This window comes from Pithys albifrons, chromosome 1 (genome assembly GCF_047495875.1).
Source record: "Pithys albifrons albifrons isolate INPA30051 chromosome 1, PitAlb_v1, whole genome shotgun sequence".
NCBI lineage: Eukaryota > Metazoa > Chordata > Aves > Passeriformes > Thamnophilidae > Pithys > Pithys albifrons.
This window is the reverse complement of record NC_092458.1, coordinates 120,111,093-120,138,713: the sequence shown is the minus strand read 5'-3', so window position 1 is coordinate 120,138,713 and position 27,621 is coordinate 120,111,093. Positions and strand designations below refer to the sequence as shown.

The 27,621-nt window shown below is 42.2% G+C and overlaps 1 protein-coding gene across 1 annotated transcript; it reads left to right on the top strand.

Moving 5' to 3' along the window:
• Window positions 1-311: 311 nt before the first annotated feature.
• Window positions 312-16,558, top strand: FUNDC1 (FUN14 domain containing 1). The gene is made up of 5 exons (XM_071565804.1): window positions 312-378; window positions 3,020-3,176; window positions 5,624-5,699; window positions 12,976-13,104; window positions 15,916-16,558. Exons 1-5 carry the CDS (start codon window positions 348-350, stop codon window positions 15,991-15,993), a joined length of 471 nt encoding a protein of 156 aa, XP_071421905.1. The 5' UTR covers window positions 312-347; the 3' UTR covers window positions 15,994-16,558.
• Window positions 16,559-27,621: the final 11,063 nt, after the last annotated feature.

Genomic DNA, 27,621 nt, shown 5'->3' with positions numbered 1-27,621 from the left:
AAAAAATTCTTTGTAGAGAGAGTGGTCTGGCATTGGAATGGGCTGCCCAGAGAGGGGGTGGATTCCCCATCCCTGGAGGTTTTTAAGGTGAGATTGGACGTGGCACTGAGTGCCATGATCTAGCAGTCAGAGTGGGGTTGGATTAAGGAATGGACTTAATGATCTCGGAGGTCTCTTCCAACCCAACTGACTCTATGATTCTATGATTCCACATTCCATGTCCCGGCACATCCCATGGCCCCTCAGCGTTCCCTCAGGGGACACCCCCTGCGCGGGGAGGGGCGCGGGCTGCGCATGCGCGCGGGAGCTGCGCGGGGGCGGCCGCTGGGGGCGGAGCTCGGGCCAAGATGGCGGCGCGGCGGCCGCGCTCCGCCTCAGGTCAGTGCGGGCTCCTTCCCTCGCTTCCCCTCCTTCCTTCCCCTTGGGAGTGCCGGCCAGCCCGCTCTCTGCTGCCCGCGCCGCCTCCCGGGGCCGGAGGAGGGATGGCGCGGGCTCTGCGCCTCCCTCATCCGTGTGTGTGGGTGGCTGTGGGTCCCTCAGCCGCAGCGCCTCGGCCGCGGCACCCCCGTTATTCCTGGGATAAGACACTTTCCCGGGATTTAACCACTCAGCCCCCTCCTAGGCGGGCTCGGGGGGAAGCGGCGGGCCCTGGCACAGGCCGGACCTGCCGGGGCGGAGGGATGTGCGGCCTGGGGGCTGCGGGACAGGCCCGGAGCATCCTGCGGCGAGCGCGGCTCTGCGGGCAGCGCTGTGGCCTCCTGGCCCTGGCACTGCTGGATGTGCCTGGAGAATGGCCATAACACCGGGCCGCATGCAGGGGGTGTGTTTGATCGGCACAAATTGCGCTGGCGGTGTTGTTTTCCACGGAGCTTGTTTTATTTGTGTGAGTTTTGATTTGAATGGTATTAATTTACGGGCGGGATTGATGTAACTCTCCGTCTGTGGAAGTGTTTTGTTCTTCTCCATTTTGAGAAGTTAAACAGATTGTCCTCAATACCTCAAAGAAAGGCCATTAAATAACAACTTTTTAGCATTATGAGTCTTGCCATTTACCTTTCAGTACTCAAGAACTCTTGGATGGTAATAAAGGGAAATAGTGTAAACTTTCATGTGTATTTCTTGCACTCTGTGAACTTTTAATCCGTGCTTGTAGTACCAGTTTAAAAAGCTACCGAAATTCTTTATAAGATGCTTATATCTACAGTCTTACTTAATAATTCTAGGTAGTTATTTAACTGCTCTTCCTCTCAGGAGTGTCCCACCATTATTGCTGAACTTACATTTCTCCTTGAATATATTTAGTCAAAGGACTCCAATTCATGTATGTATTTCCACAGAACATGATATGCTTTTAAAATATTTCCCTTTAAAAACCTAAACCCATCTGTTCCCTCTGATGTTCAAATACACAAGATGTTTGGGATCTCTAATTTGAAGTTGTAGGATGCCTATTTTGAAAACATTGACAGAATTGTCCTGCAAACCTGGAACTTATTTTTTAAGTTTCAATCTCACCTGCTTTACCTGTTTTGAAAAAGGAACAGAAGTGTCTGTTCTTGGGTTTATTGGCATGTAGTGATGTTTGGCCCTCTGAGGAGGGCATTGAACTATAGGTTCTCAATCTTTCAGAGTTTTGATCTATCTGGAGGAGGAGTGTGTGCTTTCTCCTAAGTTAGAGATGCTTCATGTTGATTATGATCCTAAAAGCAGTTGTAGTAGGTTAGATGAAAGCCCAGCAGGCTGTGCCTGAGAGGGATCAGTGCAGGGTGAGCTCAGACAGACTGAACAGGGTAAGCAGGTCCTGGTGCCTTCTCAGAATGTTTGGAATGATTTTCAGGCCAGCTCATTAACCATGGGTGATGTCTTTGTGTCTGACAGACCTTGGTGTATTTTTATTCTGGTTTTGAGTTTTTTTTATTCCATTTAGATTGTTCTGTTGTTATTTGGAGTCCACATCAGCTTTGGGTCTGTACAGCATCCTGCAGTGAGCTGTTCCACCAGAACTCCTGGCAGGCAGAGGGTGAGGGAGAGGAAAGGAATAGCCTTTTTTTCCTTTGTCTGTGTTGAACAGGCCAATGGGTAATTTCATGGGATGCCTCTTTGTTCTTCTACTTGAACAAGTAGGATATTCCCCTTTTCAGTGCCAGTCATGGATTTTATAGATTATACCTTCCCTATAGCCTTGTCTTGGGTTGAGCTGGCCAACTGTCTAAGACAGAGAGAAAGGAGTCCTCCTCCCCCCAACCAGCCAAGGGAAAAGGAAGAGGGAGAGGGGAAAAAACCCCTCCAAACCAGGTTTATGCTGAAACTAACTATATGTATTTATACAGAAAAAACTAAGAGAAAACTACAATATAACGCACACTTACACAAGTTTTATATATATATATATATATATATATATAACAGGAAATAACTTCCCACTCCCCAGTTAATACAAAGCAAAGTCTATTACACTAGATCTGTAAGTACTCTAAGAGACACATAGCAAGAAACAGAAAGAGTAACAACAAAATGTTTCTACTTCCCTGAATTCACACAAAACGCAAGCAGCAGGAGCAGGGCCTACTCTAGCAAGACAGGAGTTGCACTACATCCTGTCTGTACCTCAGCTGTGGTGGAACTGACCAAGCCACTCCCACACACTGGATTTTACACCTTTTGAGATGATGTAGTATGGTATGGAATACAATATTATTGGCTAGAAGTCAGCTGTTAGCTAGCTCAGCCCAGCTCGAGTCAGCTGACAACTTCAGGCCCAGTCTGAACTTTAAAACCTAAATTTAGGCCCACCTGGCTAAACCCATAACAAGCCTTCTCCTCTTACCTCAAAGATTATGGCACATAATCCCAAAATCCCTTGTTCTGTGAGCTGCTGGACCATGGACACCCTGAGTGGTGCAAATCAAACCATTTGATTGGTCAGTTAACGCCCAAACTGGTTTTCAGGTTCTTACAGACATTGTTAATTTACTATATAGCAAAGAAAATAACTTTTTTCTTCCTTTTTCTTTTGAAGAGCATGACAGTGACGACGATTCCTACGAAGTGCTGGATCTGACGGAATACGCGCGGCGTCACCACTGGTGGAATCGCGTGTTCGGGCGCAGCTCTGGGCCAGTCGTGGAAAAATACTCGGTGGCCACTCAGATCGTGATGGGCGGCGTGACTGGCTGGTGAGGAGCTTCCCTTCCCATGGTGTCGTGGTTTGAGCTGGCAAAATGCCAACTGCCTAGTACAGAGTCAAAGGGTCCACTCCCAGAGAAGAGGAGTGAGGGAAAAAACCCAGAAACAAAGCTTTGAAATGGTGTGGGGTTTATATTTACACAGAAAAGAAGAACACTTAAAGCAGAGTGTGATATAACATGTATTGGAAAGAAATAACAACACCTCCACCCAAATTGCTCAGCTAATAACCCAGATTACAAACCACCCAAATCCCAGAAAACCTCCCAAAAACTCTTCTGAGAAACCTCTCAGCAAGAGAGAGAGAAATTAACAGGAAAATGTTCACCTCCCTAGATAAACAACAGCGTGGAATGGCCTAATCTCAGGAGCCAGGGCAGCAGGATCCTCTCCTGGTCAGGAGCAGGGACAGAAAAGAGACAGAAACTCCTCCTCCCTCTCTCATTATACCCCTTGACACTTCTTGATGATGTCAGATGATATGAAGTACCTCTTCGGCTGCTTAAGTCAGGTGATGTCTGTTCCCTCCAATTGATGTCACATCCTTTGAGGCCTGCTAAAAACTGAGGCCTAAATGGGACCTATACTGAAACTAAAGCCAAAACTACCACACATGGCTGCCCTAGACCTTTTAGTGAGTTAAAACATCCCTTCCCAAGGGTATTTCTAGCAGATAAATGTATCTTCTCTAGCGGGATTTCCTTTAGCATGGATCACGATTATTCATGAGTGAACAATTCTTAGCTCATTATTCTGACTCATCATTCTGAAGTGTTTTTTAATCACTGGTAAAAACACCCATTATCCAAGGGAACTCCTCCTAGTTACTGTGGAAAGGATTTGGGGAAACGTCAGAGCTCTAAGGAATAAATGGAAAATTACGGCTTACAGCTTGTATTTGTATGGAAAAGCTTATTTTCTTGCTGATCTGGATTTAGAAACCTAGTTATGTCATGGCTAAGATATGTCACAGGTAAAAGAGATGAAGGGAAAAAAAAAAGGTGGCAGAATATACTTTGAATTCAGAGCCCCATTTCACAGAGACAGTTTTTTCCTCTAAATTCAGCTGGAGCCCTTTTGAACAAATTCAGAGCCTGCTCTGATGTTCACTGAAGGGAGACACCACAGCATTCAGTTACACTAAAATAATTAATGGTGAAAGCCAGACAGTAAAGATGAGAACTTAAATGGAAAATGTGGCCACAGCCTGAGCAGCTATGTCAAGTTATTTGTTATTTCTCAGAGGTATTTTAATGGTAACTGTCTGTTCCAGTATTCTTAAAAAAATATAAATGCAGTGAAAAGCACCATTGTGAAAAGCACAGTGACTTTTAAATGGCATTATACAAGGGTTGGAAGATGAAATAGACTAAAAATGAAATTGTATCCAGGCTCGGTCCAGCTTTGACCTGTGGAGGTTTAGCTTTCAGTCTGACTTTGTTATTTGCTTCTGTAGCCTTAAAATTATTTTTAAAGGTTTGATGTGTACATGTAAACTTGGAGGCTTCTAGGGGATAGTTCATCTGGCATCCATAAAAAATGGCTTATTGAATGATCTGGGAAGTGGATATTTCAGTATCTGTAGATATCTCTGTGTGTGGACTGATCTATGTAAATATGAATTCCCTATTCACATGAAGGGGAAAAAAAATCCCCTCTGGTGTGGGCCACTGTTCAGACCCCAGCAGAGTTGCCCAGGGAAGTTGTGGAACCATCAGCCCTGGCAAAATCCCAGGCTTACCTGAGTCAGGGCCCTGGGCAGCCTGGCTGGGCTTGGAGGTTGGATTGGACTCTGCAGCTGGCCCAGTTTTGGGAGGGTGACTGGCCCAGGTGACCTCCAGGGACCCCTTCCTGCTCTGTCACCACTCTGTGATCTCACTGTCTGTCTGTTCTCTGTTTAATGTGGGAGGGTTTGGAGACTGAGAACAAGATAACTAATTTTCTGGTTGCCTTGATCCATTAAAAATAGACCAAGGCCATGTCCCAGTAGAGGGACCTCACTGAGTTTAACTCTCATGGTAGGGATGTATCTTCTTTTTACCATAATATTTAAGTTATGAACTGTGTAGTTAATATAAATGATGCCATGATATATTTACTTTCCATTTCGGAGCAGCCACAGGGGCACTGTTACATTATTACTTTTTGCTTTATTAACATGCTACATTCAACAGCAGCAAGATCTGGAGATCTCAAGTTTACTTTGAAGGGGCCACCAGACAGCCATGAACTGACAACCATTGCTCATGGTGACCTTTTTTAGGCCTTGTTAATTAAATATTGCTTGTACTAAATAGTCTGAATTTTAAATTTAAAAATGTGAAATGATGCATTTGCTTTGTTAAATAAAGGAATAGTAATAGTTGTAGTCAGGAATTGTTCATCAGACAACTTCATTGGACTGGGTTCTTTGTTTGTTTTGTTTTGTTCCCCTAAGGTGTGCGGGATTTTTGTTCCAGAAAGTCGGAAAGCTTGCAGCAACTGCAGTAGGTGGTGGCTTTCTTCTCCTTCAAGTATGTAGCATTTCATGCTTTATAAGTTGGCAAATGTTATTTACTAAACAATAGGAAAAACACAGCTGTGGTTGGGGTAACATTTAATTAGGAAGGCTTTTTATCTACTTCATCTTTTCAGTCTTATCAGTCAAAACTTTACATTTCAGCTGGAATATTGTGTACAAATGAGGCATTTCTGAGAATCAGTGGTATGTCACAATCTACTCTGTCCTGTAAAATAGTCTGTAGTAAGAAAAGAGAAACTGAGCTCCTGTATGTGATTCAGTGTGCCAGATGTGAGGAACTGCCTGTAAGCCCATGGTTAGGGAGAATTTAATCCATGTTTATTTAAATAGGTCTGGGAATTTTATCAGAGCTCCGGAAGAAGTGGCTGCTTTGCCAGTTGCTTGGAAGGCTTGCTCTGGTCCCAGTATGAGCTATGCTTTTCTCTTTTCTCCCTGTGCCATGTTATATCTGTTGAACGTCTGAAGCCTGGCTGGTGCCTGACAGACTCATTGCATCCCTCTCTCTGCTGGCTTTCAGCTTTTAAACTTCTAATGATGTTTTCTGGCATGACCATTTGCATTTTTCATCAGATACTGTGGTTGGGGGAGGACATAGTTTACCAAAACCTTTAAATTAGGTAAAAAAACTTTAATTGAAGGAGAATTTCACATGTCCTTCTGTACAATGCCAGGTTTTTACTGGCATTTTTCATGTCTTAATACCTGTGAGCTTCTCCTTTTTCCTCAAATTGTTCTAGAAGAGTTGGACCAGTACCTACTTAGGGTCAATAATATACCTTTTTTTGAGAATATATAGAGATGGATGGATGGATGGATGGATGGATGGATGGATGGATGGATGGATGGATGGATGGATGGATGGATGGATAGACGGATGGGCGGACGGATGGACAGATAGATAGATGGATGGATGGATGGATGGATGGATGGATAGACGGATGGGCGGACGGATGGACAGATAGATAGATGGATGGATGGATGGATGGATGGATGGATGGATGGATGGATGGATGGATGGATAGATGGATAGACGGATGGGCGGACGGATGGACAGATAGATAGATGGATAGATGGATGGATGGATAGATGGATAGATAGACAGACGGATAGATAGATAGATAGATAGATAGATAGATAGATAGATAGATAGATAGATAGATAGATAGATTCTTTCCAGCATCACCCTGGAGAGTTTCTGAAAGGCATATCCCACTTTTATTTCTTCTTTTGTTTTAATAGCTGATGCAGTCAAGCATTGATCCAGAAGGGTGGGGTAATACAGTTCTATGCTGATTTGGGGGTTAGTTTTGTTTGGTTTTTTTGTTTTAAATGCCAGGCTAAACATCTAAATGAACTGCAGAGAGTGTATGCTGTCTAAACTGTTTGGTCTAAGTTATTTTCAACAAATGTATAGTGTGTTTTATTTGAATTACTCAGAAGCAAACATCAACAACAGCAAAAAGTCAAAGAGGAATAGTTTTGATTTGAAACTTTATAGTGATGGTGTTTGTTCCACTTCACCATTGTGCACTGATGGCCTTTTGTAATCTCTTTGAATCACAGAATCATAGAATTGATTGGGTTGGAAAAGACCTCTGAGGTCATCAAGTCCAACCCTTGGTCCAACCCCAGTCCCTTTACTAGATCATGGCACTCAGTGCCATGGCCAATCTCAGTTGAAAAACCTCCAGGGATGGGGAATCCACCCCCTCTCTGGGCAGCCCATTCCAATGCCTGAGCACTCTCTCTGAAAAGAATTTGTTTCTCATCTCCAGCTTAAATTTCCCCTGGCAGACCTTGAGCCTGTGCCCCCTTGTCCTATTGCTGTTGGAACCACTGGTCATTGTACCGAAACACAGGGATGAATTTTACAACGGTGTTGAATCTGAAAAGGTTTAGAATTGTCCAGATGCAAGTTTTTTTGAAAAATGCATTATACCTGCAAATGGATCAATTATTATGGACTTCTTTAGCCCATAATGTGTGTTTCTGGATCATGAGGGAAGAATTAAGTCTGCAGTGGTTCTTGAAGTACTCATCATGCTTTCCATGTTGTTGACTTAAAGATGTGAGTCTCTCTTCCCATGGTTTAGGAGAGGCTGAGGGAGCTGGGGGTGTTTAGCCTGGAGAAGAGGAGACTCAGAGGTGACCTCATCACTGTCTAGAACTCCCTGAAGGGAAGTTCTGGCCAGGTGGGGGTTGGTCTCTTCTCCCAGACACTCAGCAATAGGACAAGGGGGCACGATGGGCTCAAGCTCTGTCAGGGGAAATTGAAGTTGGAGATCAGAAAAAAATTCTTTGCAGAGAGAGTAATAAGGCATTGGAATGGGCTGCCCAGAGAGGGGGTGGATTCCCCATCCCTAGAGATTTTTAAACTGAGCTTGGCCGTGGCACTGAGTGCCATGATCTGGTAAAGGGGCTGGAGTTGGACCAAGGGTTGGACTTGATGATCTCGGAGGTCTTTTCCAACCCAACTGATTCTATGATAATTCTTCTCTAAATATGAATTGCTGCTGGAGCAGAGATCTGGCACCCAGACCTTGCTGCCTTCCTTGGTACTTCTGAGCACAGGAAGCTGAAAAGTTGAAACACTCCTGCAGACACAGGAGAATAGAAATTGCTTAAAACACATTCCTTGTGCAAGATTTTTGCTTGTTGAGCTGTGAATTTTGGGGAGCTTTCCTGGACGTGCAGTAGGTTTGCCATGTGGTTGAGTGTCTGATTTCTTGGTTGATTCTCTGTTACTCTGTATTGGAGAAGGAGCATTATCCGAGAGGAAATATGAGTTGCATGTTTTAATTGAGTTGTCTGTATCTTAAGTAAGATCAGTTTTTGTTGGAAGGAAATGAAGTAAATGCTTTGGTCTCTCTTTTAATTCAAAACATTCTGCATTTTAAAGCTGAGTCATAAATTCTATGGTGTAATTATGTTTCTGTAGTCTTTAATTTTTTCATTTAAAGATCGCACGTTGTGATTCTATGAGTTTGTGTTCAGTGCTTCCCCTGAGTGGGCAGGGGAGCATTTCAGCACATTACTAGAACGTTCTTTTTTTATCTGTAGACTTCTCTGAAGTTGCAGATCTCATTTCAACTGCTGATTGCAATATTGACACTGTAATTCATGCTAACACAAGAATAATGACTACAGAAGGCAAGATTCTTGGCTGAAATCCATTCAGTGAAACATTTCAGTCTTAAAATTAAAAAAAAATAATTTTTTTTCTTCAGTGTGTGATGATTTCATCTCAAGAAATCCATCAGGAAACAGAAAGCAATAGATTTTTGAGTGTCAGTTTGTACAAGAAGCAGAAAAGGTTTTTCAGGTTTTTGTAGGTGATCTAGAACCTAATACAGGTTAAATGAAGAGGAAGAAAATAGAAAGGACATTAAGATATTTATAGCTTTTCAAAATTAAGATCTGTTATCACAGCCTTGTGGTGGATATTTCAGCAGCTTCATTTGATCAATTAACTATCCTTTCTATTGGAATAGGCTTAGTTCTTCAAATATGCTGGTAAAGGATCAATATTCATGTACTATATTAAAGAAAATATAATCCATTTCTCATAACAAAGGATTTTTATTAATAACTTCCAGTGTATAGAGCACAGCCTAGTGAAATTCTGAAGAGTAGGGAAGTGTGAACTCATGTGGTTCAGGTATAATAAATTAGTTAAAAACAATTGTTCTTAATGATCACCTAATATCTCTATTTCTTAAGCCCCATATCCTGAATGACAGTTTCATTGCTTTTTGCTCACCAGTCAGCATACCAATTACAGGTTTATCTATTGTGTGTTGACTATTATTTAATAATAAAATTGTATTTTTATTCAGTTATTTCACTGGTATATTTTGTCCCAGCCCATTAACAGGCCATTGATGAATTCTGCTCAATTCTTTATTTTCTGACTTGGGAAAAGCAAATCTTTGACAATGACACAAGAAACAAAATAAACCCTGAGATGCCTTTGGCTCTGTCTTGTACAGGAGTTCACTGATACCTTCCCATGGTGATGCTGATGGAGTCATGGAATGGTTTGGGTTGGAAGGGACCTTAAAGACCGTTGAGTTCCAACTCAGTGTGGCATCTTGGCAAGGTGGGGAGGGCACAATCTGCTTCTGGGGCTGGGGACGTGGTAAGGAGGAGTTTTACTCAGTTTTGTGTTGAATATCCCACTTATTAAAACTTGGTTGTAATAATGCCAAGGTCATGGGTTCAATTCCCTGTGTGGGCCATTGACTTGAGTTGGACTCGATGATCCTTGTGGGTCCCTTCCAGCTCAGAATAGTCTGGGATTCTGTGAAATGATTCCCTGACAGCGTGAGGGGGTTGTTGCCTTCCAAAACAGCAGAAAATACCTCAAAGTGTCCGTGGCTTCAGCTGAGCATGGGAGGTCCCCTGAGCCTTCTGGCCTTGCTTGGGCTGCTTCAGTGGGAGACATTTTGCCTTGAGGAAGTTAAAACTCTTTTGTCCCATCTAGCCATGTAAAGGTTTTGCTTCTCTGATATCACCCCCAAAGTGAGGTCTGACCTTGGAGATTCTCATTTGTCCTTGATTAGTGTACCAAAAGATGCACTTATTTTCTGTGCTCCTGCATTGATGCAATTCTTCAATTGACTTCTTGAAAAAATTCTGTTGTTTTTTTCAACAATTCTGTGAGGTCTTGAACAGAAGTAATTTTACTAATGAGCTATAAGATATATATATATATATATATATGTGTGTGTAATATGTATTATTCTATTATCACATAAAGAGATATTTCTGCATGCCCAGAAATCTACACCCCTCTATGTCTCTCTAATACAATTAATATGTACAGATCTATACAACTCTTTAATATATCTAAGTATGGAACTAATAATGGAATACTGGTTTTCTGGTTTGTTACTGCAGGGCCTGGGTTTAAAAATACTGGTGAACTTGTAAGAATAAATATACATATTTAAAATATAAATTTAATATATAAATTTACAGTGTTAAGCAAATAGTTTTTAAATTTTTATTAGACTCTTAAAATTGAAGTGTGTCTCCCCAGCACTGGAGTTCAGTGGGATAATTTCTGCCCTTACAAATGAAGTCACACAATTAACAGGGTTGCAGCCAAAGCAGATACAACACAGACTCTGACTATCACTGCTAAAGGGTTTTTTTTTTGTTCTCAGTTATTAAACTTATATTCAAAACGTTTTCCTCTGCTGCTTGTTTTATAGATGGATATAAACACTCGAAAGTAGAATTTGGGATTCCTGCTACTGAGTTCAGGAAGAAAAGTAGTGCAGTTTTTATGGTTTAAATTAGAGTTTTGATGCAAATGTGAGTTTGCTCTGCAGTAGTTACAAACAGAACTTAATTAAAAACTTCTGCCTCATCTTTGTGCTGTCTGGATAACTGAGCTAATTAAACTAGTCTTAATGAAATGTTTCTTTTAAAGTCCATTTGTGTTTTACAAGCAAGCAAACAAAACACATCAGCATTTCTGACATTGTGTTAGATGGGTAGATCAGCCCACATTGAATTTTGAGTTGTACAAGTGAGAAGGCACCAATTCAATGTTTGGGCCTTTTTTCAAATTCTTGATAATGTTAAATTCATGAAATAATAATTCCCCCAATGTGCAGCTTTATATTTTTTCCTTGGTATGTGATCCAGTGACTGGATGTGCCACCAGCACAACTTCCAAGCTGGTTTCATGTTTTCATCCTGTCCAGTCCTTAATGAGCTGTCCCTGCCCAGCTCCAGTGCCCATGTGAATAAATGGTTTTACAGCCAACAGGAAAAGTCATTTAATTGGGGACATTTTGAGGTGTGAAGTAACAGAGAGTTTAAAATATGGAAAGTTCATTTTGCTTTGTCCAGTTAATTGTTTTTTTGAAACTTACACAGAGATGGAATCTGAAATTTTACTTTCTTACATAGATGGTCTTTTAGGAGGTTTGTTTTGAATTCAGGCAAAATTTGTCTGGCACTTTTTTCTTTTTCTTTTCTCCTGGATCATAAAATTTTTAATTTGGGGTGGAATATATTGCTTAATTGTTGTGGCTGTTGTAATACAAGCTGGATGGTCTCATTTTGATTTCTTGGTAGAAAGAGCTGTGCAAGTCAAGCTTCAGTGCCTGTAAGTGATGGGAAACATTTCTTTTTAGGTTAAACCCAGTAAACTGTGCATTTAAATATCTGTTCCACAAAAGTTCATGATCTGTGACTTTGATTTACCAGTTGTACAGTTCTCACAGAATATTGTTAGATAATTTAGGTGATTTCCCCAACATGACCTCAAGGAAGACCTGAGAAATCTCTTTACAAAGAGTTTTTTATATAACAGTCATTTACCTGTAAATTTAGTGTTTTATATCTATTTGTCCTAACAGTTAAAATGAGCAGTAATCCTTAGTTTTGATTCTTTTATCTTTTTTTTCCTAATAATAATCTGTTTAACTGTTCTCTAGAGCATGCAACAGTTTCTTAATTGTTTGGGGTTTTTTTAAGCTGTGAGCTTATAAACATTTAAATATGTATTTATTTTGTGAATTGTCATAAGGAAATTGATGAGACTGTCATGGTTGGCCAAGTAACAGAACATTTTACTTTTTTCTAAGATCAAACCTTAGTAAGAGAAATAAGAAAAAGGGTTGGGATGATGGTTAAACATGCTAAAAATTTTGGGAGTTTGAGTGTAAATTGCTCCCCAAACTTACCCATTTTGCTGATGTTACAGAGCTTGTGCTGTACCCAGGACATTATTTTTCTACTTATTTGCTGTGTTTTGTAGAAACCATGAAAATTCCCTTGTATCAAATACTTTTTATTGGACAGTTTAAATCACGTAGGATAAAATAACAGCTTTTAGTATTTCTAATGATGATTTTATTTGCCCCAGATATTCTGTCACAAATCAGAATCCCACTATCCCGAAAGAAGCTGAAATGAAATTTTTTTCATTGTTGTCCTATAAACCCACTTTTCTTACAAGTTACAGTAAATGCTGAGGGGAAAACTTTGTAAAGCTTTTGTAACTAAAGAACAGAGAAAATTAACATTATTATTCTACTGAACTTTGCCATTGCTTGTTCTAATTTGAACTGCTGTTACTGGGGACAGTGTCAGTGTTTGAAGCAGAGTAACTGCTGAATTTGGAACAATGGGGTTTTTTTCCTGTACCTGTAATTAAAATAGAAAAAGAAAACTTTCTAGGCACTAAGATACTGTATTTTGCCTCAAGAAATGTGAACTTCAGCTGTACTAACTGCCCTTTGTTTCCCTAGATTGCTAGTCATAGTGGATATGTGCAAGTTGACTGGAAGAGAGTTGAAAAAGATGTAAACAAAGCAAAAAAGCAGTTAAAAAAGCGTGCAAATAAGGCAGCTCCTGAAATCAACACTTTAATTGAAGAGGTAAGTCTGAGGTGATAAACTGATCCTCACCAGCCAGTTTTTCTTACCTTTTCCTGCAGGTGAGGATGAGCTGAAAATGCAGCTGCAAAACTGGAAGGCACCAGAAACAGCCTGGCTGTGTATTTTATTAAAAGTTATCAGATTGTGCTCTTTTATTCATTTAGCTTTCTGTTTTGGTCACATAAAGATGACACACAAAGTCCAAAGTTCTGCATTTCTGTGGCTTGGGGGCTGCCTTTGGCTTTGCCCCTTGGTCTGTGCAGGTTCTTGGCGAGTGGCAAAGCCAGCCAGGTCACAGCATGGTAAGAATTCAGGTGTGGTTAAAGTATGGTAACCAGAAAGAAAAAATTGTAACAAAATTACTTGGCTGGACAAGAATGGCCTTTCTGGAGAAAAGCTGTAACTACTTTGTAACTAGAGTTGTGATTTTATCTCATTTTTCTACAGTTTGAAGAATATCTGTCTGCAGAATCTGTCAGTTATAGACTGTGTTGGAAAGAGGTGGCTGTGATACTGCTCAGTGCCACTGGGGCTGTGTCATCCTGCCATGTGAAGACTTTAATTTCATTGATTTTGTGCTGTGTTTTATTTTGTTTTGTTTTAAATCCTGTTTTCACATGTATTCACTTTCCATATGTTTAGGTTTAACCCGGACTGCTTTCTTCTTTCTTTCTTCTCTTCTCAGACAAGGAAAAAAACTGAAAAGAAAGCAAGAACTTAACAGAAACTGAATCAAATCAGAATATTTTCTAACATTTACAACTATGTATACAATTTGTACACACTATTGGGGGCCCCAGGGGAAAAGGGAAGAGGGAACAGGAAATAAGGAGGGACAAAAACAAACACAGAACAGACAAATACAATCAAAAACTAAAAAAGGAGAGAAACTGGCAAAAATACAATCTCACCAACAACTCTAAGAGAAAACTAGTTTGCTTTTTCTTTCTCTCTTTCTTTCTCTCTTTCTTTCTCTCTTTCTTTCTCTCTTTCTTTCTCTCTTTCTTTCTCTCTTTCTCTCTCTCTTTCTCTCTCTCTTTCTCTCTTTCTTTCTCTCTTTCTTTCTCTCTTTCTTTCTCTCTTTCTTTCTCTCTTTCTTTCTCTCTTTCTTTCTCTCTTTCTTTCTCTCTTTCTTTCTCTCTTTCTTTCTCTCTTTCTCTCTCTCTTTCTTTCTCTCTTTCTTTCTTTCTCTCTTTCTTTCTCTCTTTCTTCTCTCTCTTTCTTTCTCTCTTTCTCTCTCTCTCTCTCTCTCTCTCTCTCTCTCTCTCTCGCTGACTCTGGTGAGGGACCGACACTTGGGTTCCTTCTCCCCTAAGCCTCGCTAGAAGAAGAAAAAAAACCAACTTCCTATTTTTCTCTCAGTCCATCTTCCTTTGTTACATGGAAAACACGTGTGGAATACTTATGTAATGCCCATTTCCCGAGTTACAACTGGTTACTAAGGAAGCCTGGGTCAAACTCGTCACACCACACATCGCAATAGCTGAGTCCTCACTGGGAATGTGCTGCAGACATGAAACAGCAGCCACACTAGTGCTCTGTAATTAATGAGTTTTGACATCTCAGGTTTAACCTGTAAGGAGTTGCACATAATGGTTTTTAAAAATTACCTTAAATTTTAGCGTGAATAGGAGCTGAAAGTACAAGACAGGTGGTTTTCTACCTTCTTCTGTACCCCAGATAGCTTGACATGTCCTTCTCCCTTGCCCTGCAGAAATGGGTGGGACAAGATGGGGATTTTGGTTTTCCTTTGTGTTTTTCTCTCAGATTATATTGCCTTCTTCTAACTGTGTATTGGTAGCCAATCTCAAGTATTTAATGTGGGGGAGTTAGGAAGGAGCATATTTTGCACAACGTGTTATACTCTGGGCTGTTACTTCATGAAATATTTACTCCAGTGTGATCATACAGGGTTTTTTTTCAGGGATTAAGTTGTTAGAAAACTGGCTCAGTGGACTGAAGTGTATTTCTTTTCCAATGATCAAGCCTTCCAAAAACCAGTATCTTTTTTTAAACATTTTTCATGTGATTGCAACTGAAGTCATGGTGGTTCTCATGCTTTTTTGCCAGGGGAATTCATAATACATGTCGTTTTTATCAAAGCAAGAGAGTGGTGTTGGCATGAAATCGCAGTAATGATTCCTCTGTATTTTGACTTTTTAAAGTCTTACTGTATTTTAAATATGTTGGTTGATAAAAGCATCTCAGAGTCAGCTTGCCCTTCATTGATGCCACTTAGTTTTATAAGATTTTAAACATTTTGCTCCCCCTGCACCCCCTCCATAATTTTAATGTTCTTGTTTCCAGGTAGTTGTGATAAGTGTTAAATCCTACAGTCAGACACAATTAACTTAGACTCATAGAATCATAGAATGGATTGGGTTGGAAAAGACCTGCGAGATCATCAAGTCCAACCCTTGGTCCAACTTCAGTCCCTTTACCAGATCATGACACTCAGTGCCACGGCCAATCTCACTTTAAAAACCTCCTGGGAAGGTGAATCCACCCCCTCTCTGGGCAGCCCATTCCAATGCCTGATTACTCTCTCTGTAAAGAATTTTTTTCTGATCTCCAACTTCAATTTCCCCTGGCAGAGCTTGAGCCCATCGTGCCCCCTTGTCCTATTGCTGAGTGCCTGGGAGAAGAGACCAGCTCCCACCTGGCCAGAACTTCCCTTCAGGCAGTTCCAGACATTGCTGAGGTCACCTCTGAGCCTCCTCTTCTCCAGGCTAAACACCCCCAGCTCCCTCAGCCTCTCCCCACAGGACTTATGCTCCCTTGGTCCCTTATGAATATTCTTCTTCTTCTCAGTCCACAGAATTTATCAAGCAGAATATTGTGGTGTCCAGTGGGTTTGTTGGAGGCTTTTTGTTGGGCCTGGCATCGTAAGGAGCTGAACCGTCTCTTCCTGATGGGATCCACGTCGGCAAAGAACAGTTGTGGTGACAGCACTGAAGGCAGTGTGGGTCACTGGGCCTGCAGAGCAAGACAAGTGGACTAGGTAGACAACTTGGAAGCTTTCACATTTCAGGCTTTTGCCTCCTGAAGCTTGGCAAAAAAACTAGGATTTGCTGAAAAACTGTGCAGTGTGCTCATTATAGCAATTTCTGGGCAAAACTGGTTCATCTTCATCATGACTGTTTTTATCTATGGCCTTTCAAGATCTAGCATTTTTTAAAATGTTATTCTTGGAATATAGCTATGTAACCATACTGTAAGAATGAAAGCTCCATTTCTATGTTTTCAGTTAAATGTTTATTTAAAAAATACTTTTTTTCATGCTGTAGTAGGTAGTATCAATGACTACATACTGTATATGATATTGTAGTTTCAGCCTCATGGCTGTCCATCTTCTTTAGAAGTCACTGCAATAATTACCAATCTGTAATACCTTTTTTCAGAGTACATGATAACAAAGAATCATGAGCTTATTAAAGGTGAAAATTAACTTTGACTCTGGCCTTTGTGTACATAGAAATTAAGAAAGCCTCTCAGTTACAGCTGGCAGGCACCTGGTGCCACTGTTTGCAGAGACAGGTTTTTAAGGTGGTTTTAGTAATTTGTTGCTAAGTAATTCTAATTTTTCTGCATTTCAAACTCATGATCCTTTCACAAATTCCAACCCAAGGAGGAGTTTGCTCTACCATGATTTGTCTGGTTTTTACTGGTTGATGTGAACTTGAGTCTCTTTTTTGGGGGTTCTGTTGGGTTCTTATTCACATGGCTGAACAGCAATGATTCATTAGCGATGGATGGATGGATGGATGGATGGATGGATGGATGGATGGATGGATGGATGGATGGATGGATGGATGGATGGATGGTGGGTGTGTGGGTGTGTGGATGGATGGGTGTGTGGGTGTGTGGATGGATGGGTGTGTGGGTGTGTGGATGGATGGGTGGGTGGATGAATGGATGGATGGATGGGTGGGTGTGTGGATGGATGTGAACTTGGGATGCACAGGACATGAGATGTTTGACATAATCTACTAAATATTTAGATTTGTACATCTCTGGGCTTCAGAGGCTTGTGTTACGTGTTGGCCTCATCTGTGTGTGCTTGTGGGTAAGGTTAATAAGGTGTTAAAGCATGTCATCCACATCTCTGAGGTTTAAGGGTTTAATTAAGCCTGTTTATATGTCCTGAACCCCCTGCCCCAAACCAAAGTACATAAATGGCCATAAATAACACATTAGTATCCTAAGTATTTTGTATCAAGATGAATATCTAAAGCCATGTCAACCCCATTGTTGCAGTTTATTGGAAGTGGGAAGCCCGAGGAGGAATAATGTGCCTGTTGGGTTATCTGAGATTTAGAGAAAATCTAAGAAAGATGAAAATGTTAAAATGTGCCAATCTGTGCCTTGGTGTTCAGCCCAAAGGATAATGGGAAACCAGTCAGGTTTTTTCTGCTGATGAGGCTCTTGGACTTTTGGCATGACCAAAGAGTTACTGAAGCCAAGTGACGTGAGTCACCCACCCGCCCATCCTAAAGGGTATTGGGAGTGAAATGACCACCTCAGGAGTGTGAACCTGTAAATATGCATTTTTAGGCTTGGCTTCTCTGTGAAAGGATTCTGAAGGATCATCTTTTGTTTGCTGGCTAAAAAGGCTGCTCTTGTGACCAAGCAATATACTTCATCTTTAAAGTATATAGTAGCAGTATCCAAGACTGATCTCTGCAGAGGAAGGTTGTTCTGCTGTACTGTTGACATTGGCTGAGATTCTTAGGCAATGAATTAAGAACTGATTGAAATACATTTGAGGGTTTTATTGCTTTATTTTATGAATTAAATTTTTTGAGGATCTATTTTATTTATTTTAAGGCTTTGGACTAAGAGACATAATGCTGTACAAGTAAAACTGTCCCAAGGGCCAAAAAAAGGCAAAGAAAAATGGTATTGAAAAGGTGAACAGTGGTGGTTTGTATTGGGATTGGCTTTACATCCTTCACTTAGGACTGGAGAAGAATGATCCTGCTGGCACAGCAGCACTTGCTGATGCAGTTCCTTAGGCTGGTGAAGCAGAGGAGAGGCTGCCAGAGCTTCAGGTACAGCTGGCAGGGTGAGGAGATGATGGAGTGGCAGGTTTGGTAAAGTACCAAGGCAAATAAATGCAGCTTTTCTTGCAAATACCTGTGATTTGGTGCGTGTCAGCTCAGGCAGAGTCTCACCCAGCACTGAATGCTCTGTAAAGGTACAGTGGGACAAAGGGATGTGGATGGGGTTACTCAGAATGGAATGCAGCATAATGCTGGGAATGGAATGGAATACGGAGTTTCTGGTGGTACAATCGTCTCTGGAATTCTTTGAAAGTTACTGTTGTCCTCTCTGAGAAAAACTAATGCAGGCTAAGGAGTTTCAGAGAAGGGCAAAGGGTGGTGAGGCCCTGGCACAGGCTGCTCAGAGAAGTTGTGGATGCCCCATCTCTAGAAGTGTCCAAGGTCAGGGTAGATGTGGCTCTGGGCAACCTGGTCCAGTGGAAGGTGTCCTTGCCCTTGACAGGGGATTGGAATTGCACGACTTTTAAAGTCCCTTCCAACCTAAACCATGCTATGATTGCATGATTCTAAAATACAGACTGAATAAAACTTATTTGAAGATAACTTTCTGTGAAGAAAAAAAGGCACCTCATCAATTTTGAAAAGCAGATGATTAAGAAGGAAAGTGTTAAAAATATGTAAATTAATGAAAGGCTGGGCCATCATTTCTATGTTTTTTATTGTACAGCTGATGAATTTGACTGAAAGGTGGAAAATGGACGTAGCACAGGGAAACAGCTTTCCATAATGCCCACTGGATCTGTGGAACTCATCTCCACTCCTGTTACTGAGACCAAGGAACAGGCTCACTTCGGGAAAAGGTGGGGCAACATCAGAGGAGTCTCAGTTAAAGGTGGAAGAAAAACAACTTTAGCTTTCTCTGGCCATAGCTAATACAGCTTGGTGAAGTTCATGATAAAATTATTCCAGTGAGCAGATGATTCTACCTTTGCCTTCTACAGGCGTGTGTAAATGTTTTTGCCCACAAATAGTTGTAAGAAGCCACTTTTCAAAGTCAAATGCTGTGCTAAATGATTGAGGAAAGCATGGCATAAATCCCTCTGCAGTGAACAGCTCTTGAAAGCTTATTAACTAGTGAGTTTTGGGAGAGGTTGCTAACAAATCATCTAATTGTTTTCTATTATTTTAATGGGATAATCCATTTTCTGAAATGATTTTGTTTTAGTTCAAGCAGCATTGGGCAGTAACTTTTAATTTAAAATGAGATGTCTGGTGGATCAAAACCAGTGTGATCTAGTACTGAATTTTAAAGTCCAGAATTTAGCAGCCAGGCTGCAAATGAAAATTTTGTAGTTAAAATTAGAGCTGTCCCTCACATTCAAGTGCATTTGTCATGAGGGATGCAGGGTGAAATGCAGGAGTCAGGACTGTTATTCAGTAATTCTGCCTGTGCAGATTTCATAAATTACAGGGCATACAGAAATGTGAAGAAGAGTCAGTAATACCTCCCCCTAACCTTTTGTAAACTCCTGGAGGTGTCAGAGAATTACTTGAAAAATCAAACTTTTATAGGATGCAGGTGCTTGTTGTGGGGTCTGTAGATGATAGTGGAAAAAGAATGTTCACCCAAACAGCACAACTAGAATGATGTGACATTTTGGAAGGGAGATGGAGCATTAAAAAAAAAGCAAAACAAAACAAAAAAAAAAACAAACCAAAAATACCAAAAAACCCCGTGAGTTTTGGTCACCCAGGACTCTGCATGGGGCAGGTGGGTGGTGGGGGAAAAGGAGAGTCAATTCTTCCAAGGGGGAAGAGATGCCATCCTCGCTTGTCTTATGTTCAAAAATTAGACAGGAATGATGATCTTAGAGAACTGTTTTTTCCTTTTGTCAGGTTGGGAAGCAGGTCTGATGCAGTGTGGTAATGTCCAGTACTGGGACATATGGAAGACCTGGCCTTTGTTATTTTGGGGCAATTTGGGAAGTGAGCTGACATTGATCAGGACCTGTAAGGCTGGAAGTTAATTTTAATTAAGATAATTGTGGGGTAAGTGTGCACAAAACATCTGGTGCTGATGCAGCGCAGCCCTGAAACCTTGATTATATTTAGTCCCACTCTCCAGCTAAGGCACATCCAATCTTGGGGTGCTGAGGGATGTGGAGCAGACCTGGAATGTGGGCTGGACACAGCACAGCCACCTCCAGCACAGGTGGGGCGAGGCTTTAACTAGGAAATCTTGCTGGCCCCAATTTATAGCTTGGGGAAACCAATGGAGTGGCACAAATTTGCCAAGTTCATGGATTACGCACGTCGAGCTCTTCTGCCTGCCTCACCCTCTGCTCTTGTCCCCAGTTCCTCAGGGCACTCCCTGTTCCCACCTCCCTGCTTTATTTTTGCCTGCCTCCTCTTATCACAGCTCCCTGGGACAGACCAACACAGCACACAATGAGTTGTGCAAAAGAAGAAATGCAGCGCTCCCAAATGGAGTGAAATTGGGGAAATAAATCCCACATCTCAACTCGGCTGGGGGATTTCCCATTAGCTAATTAATGCCTCTGGGTTAGAGAGCTCAGGGAAACTGGAGACCACATTCCATTCCTCTTCCAGGGACACCTCTCCTGCTTCCTAGAGCAGTACCTGACCTTCCAAACCATAAGGTATTTTGGCATGAGACATCCTTGGTCTCTCCTGCTGATGCTCTTTGTTATGTGGATGTGTCTCAGCATTCACGGGAGCACAGACAAGGAACTTGAGTCTCAACTCCTCAAAGTTTCCCTGAAGTCACTGCTAAATAGTTAAAATATGCTGCTTGAGGTGAAAATGCTCTAACAGGAAGAAAGGAAGGCAGGTGACACACAGGATATTTTTTTACTTGTTTGGTAGGATGCTTACCTGAGAACTGGAATATATTATTATACATCCAGTCCTTGATACAAGGGCTTTTTGGCTTCACTGATGCCGTGAGTGACCCTCCCCCAAAGCAGGACACCAAGCCACTTCAGTGTAGGGTAAGATAAAAACTAAAGGTCCTTTAATATCACAGGGCCTACAGCCCACAGGAATACAGGATGACATGCATGTGTCCCAATTCTTGTTTCCATGGCTTTTATAATAAGATCCCTCCAATCATTGCTTTACACATTTCTCAGTCCAGCCCCAGTTCCGCCCCTGGTCCAACCCTTGTTCCAACCCCTGGAATTGGGTCTGGGGTAGTCAAGACCCTCTGTCTTCATCAGCTCTTCTTCCTCGGGCACACAAAGGTCTCTTGGAGTTCATCCAGTTTTGACTTCTGGGTCACTCTGACCTGTGTTTATGTTTCGTTTTGTAGACCTTCTGATATCCTTCAGCTCTACCTTGGAAAGGAGTCTAAACAAGATTAATTAACTAAAGGAATTTGAGCTCCCTGTTCTGGGACAGGGGTAGTGACAGAAAGGCATTAAACTGTTAGAAATATTAACACTCTAAAATCTACAAACTACTGTGTTCCTAAAATCTACAAAATGTGAAAATCAGAACAAAAACCCCTTTGGCATCATCACCATCAAACCCCCACAAAATAATTCCTCGTAGCCCTAAACTGTTAAAATTTTTTTTGCATATGTGGACTGTATATTTTAAAAAATACTTAATAGAAAATATTAATCCACCAAAAGAATAGAGTACTGAACCATCTGATTCCCATTTAATATAAATAATTCAGACTTTGGTTGCAACAAGAGACTGCCTACATACACTTGCCATACCCACTCATGTGGCCTGGAGAATGAAGAACCAATATATCTACCATGATTTGTAAAGAAATGTCTTACTTTCTTGAAGCATTAATGGTGAAGTAAAAGTTATCCTGTTTTCTCATGTGTTTAACAGACACTCAGCTCACACTGCAACCAAATTGCAGGTTTAATTTACAGATTTCAAATCCTCTCCATTGAGACAGTCAAAATGCCTTAATAGCCTAGATGTTGCTGAGACAGAAATCTAAGCCAAAATACATCTCAGTGAATCTGTAAAGGTAAGAAAACCCTATAGATGCATGAAAGAAATGTTTGAAAATCAAGTGTTGCCAAATATTGTTTCAAAATTCACTTGGGACAATAAAGAGGAGGAATGAAATTAACAGCATTTGGGGAATCTATATTCTTAATGCTCCTATATCAGTGTATGATTGTTAAGTTAAAAAATATTGAGAAATTGCCTTTCTACCACATTAATAGTATGCTTTTCTATTTACATGGCATCAAATATGATATTTAGTTTCCAGACTCAAAAGCTAAATTGTGTGGTGGCTTCTGTAGGAGCTTCGTTTTGAGGTAGATTGTGGAAGTAAAGCCTCCATATGCTTCAGTGTCTCACTGCTTTGTCCATGAAAGCAAAGGCAGAACAAACATTGGAAGGGATACACACATTTTCCCTCTTTTCATGATGTTCCAGAAATCTCTAGTTAGGCTTTGAGACCCTCAGGTTGTCTGCACAGAATCATAAGACCAGGGACCCCTCACTGTGTGGGAGTGAAGAAGTGGAATTTGCCTGAACACAGGTGTTGAGCTGGGTACCCTGTAGCCTGCTTTTGTTGATGTTCTGTGGCAAATTTACCTTCCTATAAACCATGGAATCACAGGATTATAGAATGGCTGGTGCTGGAAGGTCATCCAGTTCCAACCCTCTGCCATGCAAAGGGACACCTCCCACTAGACCAGGTTGCTCCAAGCCCCATCCAACCTGGCCTTGAGCACTTCAAGGGGTGGGGCAGCCATAATTTGTCTGGGGAGCCTGTCCCAGTGCCTCATCATCCTCACAGACATTCCAGTGGCTTGGGTGGATCTGGCCTAGAAGGACACAGTTTTCCCTGTTGTTTTAACGGCAGCCTGATCCATGAGTTGCTCACCTGCAGGTGCTGAGGGTTGGATGAGACAAATTCCATGAAGCACGTTGAACTGCCATGGGCATGAAGGATGACAAGGTGATTTACCAAGGGCAAGTCATGCTTAACCAGGCTGTTCTCTGATGAAATGACTGGCTCTTTAGACAGGGAGCTCTTAGCCAGGCCCTGCCAGCCCCGAGTGCAGTGATCGATGCCTTGGTGTCCAGCTGGAAGTGGTGGCAGGCAGAGTCCATCAGGGACTGCTGCCACACAAATATTGCTCAGTACCTTCATCAGAGATGTGTGTGATGGGCCAGAATGCAGCCCATTAACAGATGGTGGATGACACCAAATCAGGAGAGGTGTTTGGCAGATTAAACTGTAGAGCTTCAGTCCAAAGGCAAAGCTGAGAAGTTGAGCATTGCACAAAGAGCAACCTCAAAGAATCCAAGTGGCTTAAGTTGGAAGGGACCTTAAAGATTATTTAGTTCCAGCCTCCTGCCATGGGTAGGGGCACCTTCCACTAGAGAAGGTTTCTCCAAGCCCCATCCAATCTGGCCTTGAACACTTCCAAGAATGGGGCATCCAAAACCTCTCTAGGCAACCTGTTGCAGTGGCTTTCCACCCTCACAGAAAAGAATTTACTCCATATATCTGATCTAAATCTGATGTATTTTAGTTTTTAGCCACTCCTCTTTGTCCTGTCAACTCCATGCTCTTGTCAATAGTCCCTCCACCTTTTCCGTAGGCTTCCTTCAGGTGCTGGAAGGCTGTTGTACTAGAGCCTTCTCTTTTCCAGGCTCAATCCCACTTATCCCAGCCTTTTGAACTCCCTAGGCAGCCACTGCAGCAGTAGCAGCCAGACTGGGGAAGGCATGGAGGTTATGGGGGCTCTCAAATTGAATTTCTGTGAACCCTCAACACTTGCTGCAGAAACCACATGCTGAGGTGCTCGAGGAGGAGCATGACTGTCAATTATTACAAATCTGTGATCTGCCTGTCTGTACTCAGCCCTCATGAGACCACACCTGTAATCCCATCACTGTTTTAGGGCCCTCCAGTTGCAGGAAGATGTGGAGAAATAAGAAAAGTTCCAGAGAAAAACACCCAAGCTGATGAGGTGTGTGAAGCATTGGAGCTACAAGGGGAGCTGAGGTTGTTCAGCCTGGGAAAGAGGAGTCTGAGGGTCAGTCTAAGGCAGCCTATACAAAGATGATGGAGCCAGACCCTCCCTAACAAGGGGTAGCAGCCACAGGCTGTGGCTTGGGAGAGTCCTGCTGGACATTAGGAAAAGGTCTTCCACCAGGAGGGTGGTGCAGCAAGGGGGCAGGTCACCCAAGGCAGGTGTGGGGTTCTCCCTCCTCAGGGGTTTTATAGGATCTACCTGAACAAAGTGGCAGCTGATCTGACCCAGCCTGATTGGTGACCAACCATCCTCCTGTGAGCAAAGACTCCAGTGGTCCTCTCCACTATGAAAGTCAGGGTTTATCCCACTTAGCCCCTCTGTCCTCCCCCTCGGTTTAGCCTTGTGTTTCCTCACACCTGAACATACAACATAAATCCTTTTTATGGCTGGTCTCTTCATAATGTTGACACTGAGCAGGAAAAATAGACTCTGAGAGTGTGTGGTACTGCAATTAATCCTGTGTTTTCACTTAAAAAATCAAAAGAAATAAAGCAAATGTATTTGTTATATCAGCATTGAAAGGTTAGAGATCTGCCTTCTTTTTTTTTCATATTAGATTTTGCTTTTCAGAAATTAAGATCCTCTGGTAGGTGACATACAGGAGTTTGTGTATGTGGTTTGCTTGGAGCTGTTGCAGCAAATTCTTAATTATGGAACAGCCAGAAAAATGCATTTTTATCTGTTTTTTTTTCAGTAGGCACTCCTACATTAATTTAAAAATAGCAAACTGGGGCAAGGTAAGTATCACAGAGCCTAATGTGAAAAAGTACATTGATAGAAAATAAGGAATAGAGTATGTGATGAAGATTGACACCACAAGTTTAAAGAAAGGAAAAAAATACACAGAATAACAGGAGATACAAAGTGATGAGAGAGATGGGAAGGGAAAGTTGGTGACAGATGAGGCTGATAAGGCAAAGGGCCTAAAGGAATTCCTCGCCCCAGTAATCACAGAGGCAGCAGAAGGCAATATCCCAGGAACTGGGATTTGTTTTCCTCAGGGAAGGAAGGAAAATGTCAAAAGGTTTTACTCTCACACTGCAGTGGATAATAAGGCAATTAGTACTATTAAAATGTTCTCAGAGCACCCAGACTGGAGTAATAAATCACATCCTAGGATTGCAAAGAGAGAGGGAGATGCTTGAAAGCTTTTGAGGGACAATTATGATAACTTACTGGAAAGGGAATTACTGAGGACTGGTGAGTGTTTAATGAAGTTTTGGCATTTACAGATCTGTAAGCTTGACTACCCTCGACTTCAGGAGAGACCAGACACTGGTGAGTCATGACTTTGTAGATTTATATGTGTCAACATGAACTTACTATTAAAAATACATTATTTTAACATACACGCCACAAGAGAAGTATAAATAATACAAACAATTTGGAGCCTGCTGCACAAAAGATTTATGAAAATAACCTCCATTAATAGAATTTCTCATTGCAAATCCTTTCTTATTGATAAGAGAAGAGGTCTTGGCAATGTTACACTCATGAATTACTTTTCCAAAGGGTTTCTGACATTTTTACAATTTCAAATGTTTTTTCCTACATTAATATATATTATAGAAGAGGTAACTGCTAACCTTTTGCAAAGCTCTGTAAATACGTGCACTGTGCAGTTTCTCATCCACAGGTTGAATAAGAAAGGAGAGGAATACAAATTCTTCATATGCTATACCTGCATACACCTTCCCTCATCTGGTCTCCACACTGTTTTATTGCTTGATGTATTTTAGAAAGAAACATGATTCCTTTATAAAATAGTTTAACTGATGCCATAAAACCAAAATAAAAACAGGTAAACTACTCCACTTGGTATTGTGGGCTGGTTGAATCCTGTGTTGCCCAGGGGAGTCAGGTCCCATTGCCCCCATCCAGTCCCATTATCCCCATCCATCCCCAGGGGCTGGGGCTGAGGGGGCTGCCCCTGGCAGGGGTGACAGGCTGTGGTCTGGCAGCCCAGACATATCCCACCCCCAGCATGGAGCAGCTGGAGATGAAGAGGGGCTGAAGGAGTGAGACCAAGCAGGAGGAAGGTCACAAGCTGCAGAGGGTGTTTCATTTATCTTCTCCTAGAGCTGCATTTAGTGCTTTCCTCAGGGAGCACCACAGAGACCTCCCCACTTCCGAGGGCAAAAAAGGAGATAAGGAAATGGGATGGAAAAATCAACCTCTCAAGAGGAGCAACTTCCACAGGAAGTGGTTGAGTAAACCAGTTCCTCTCCAGCTGGCAGAAGGAATCATCTGCCAGAAGATGCCATCTGAAGAGTGGAAAAGATGCCTTCCAGAGTGCTTCCACAGTGCCCAGCACCAGCAGCACAGCTCTGACTGGGCTGGCCAGAGAAAACCAGTGGGAGCACCAGCCTGTATGAGAACAATGACCACTGTGGAAATGAGAGGAATGTTCAGGGACACAAAGCATCATTCAGGTCCTCCCCCTCCACAGCAGCCACTCTGCCCAGTACAGTGCCATGAGGGACTTCTCCAGGGCTTGTGCAGGCCCAAACCCTGAACAGAGTCAGCAGGGCATGTTAATCCCTGCAGGGTGGCCGACAGACCCTCACAGATCCTGCAATTCTTGTGTGGTTCCCAAGGCTGGGAGGTTTGACAGGACCACCATGTAGCTGCACTGCAGAGGCAAAAGAGCTGCCAAGGCCAGCCCCGACAGGATGCCTGGAGACATGGCCACCCAGAGCTGGGACCTTGGGCAGACCTCTGTCCTGCTCCCATCTAAGGAGAAACTCCCCTCCTCCTCAGATCCCCATGGACACCAACTCATCTTCCAGCACAGCCCTCTGCTCTGCTTGGCAGCTGCTGTCTGTTTTGGATGTCCAAACTCATCCTTGGCTGAATTTCAGCACTTGGGAAAAGTAAAGGCACAACTGAGTCCAGCTGGAATTATCCTGCCAGAAAATCTGCTGGTGGCCCAGTGAGTGGCTGTGTGTCTGTGCAGGCACACACCATCCTCCTGGGGTTTGTGCACTGGTCCAGCAAGCATGGCCCACCTGAGTCCTTGCTTCACCTCGAGGTGTCAAAGTTAATTCCTGCTTTTCCACACTGTGCAATATGGACAGGACACAGCCATAGTGCTGGTGGTTTGCAGCAACATCTCTCCCTGTGTGGAACAGAATCCCCAGGGCTGGCAGGGACATCAGGGGCTCAGAGCACCACATGGACCTTTACCTTGAGGGATGACAGTAACCTCAGAAAAGCTGGTTATTCCTGTGCAGTGGGAGGTAATATCAAGGACACGACCCGAACATCACCTAATTTCTGATCAACCCTCAAACAGCCTTGATTTTTTTGGTTGGTTTTGTTGTTTTAAAGAATTCAATATGTTTCCTTGAAGTGGTTTTTTGCTCCTGGATTCTTGAGCTCTACAGCAAGCCTGTCTGGACATCCCTACCTCTGACTGTAATTGTACCTCCCTTATCTGTGTGCTGACTTTCTCAGGGCTTTCT

Excerpts from the sequence above, each read along its gene's own strand:
- FUNDC1 (XM_071565804.1), top strand. The coding sequence starts at position 348 with ATGGCGGCGCGGCGGCCGCGCTCCGCCTCAG. Across the intron at positions 379-3,019 it reads GCGGCCGCGCTCCGCCTCAG|AGCATGACAGTGACGACGAT; the intron begins GTCAGTGCGGGC and ends TTTCTTTTGAAG. Across the intron at positions 5,700-12,975 it reads GTGGCTTTCTTCTCCTTCAA|ATTGCTAGTCATAGTGGATA; the intron begins GTATGTAGCATT and ends TTGTTTCCCTAG.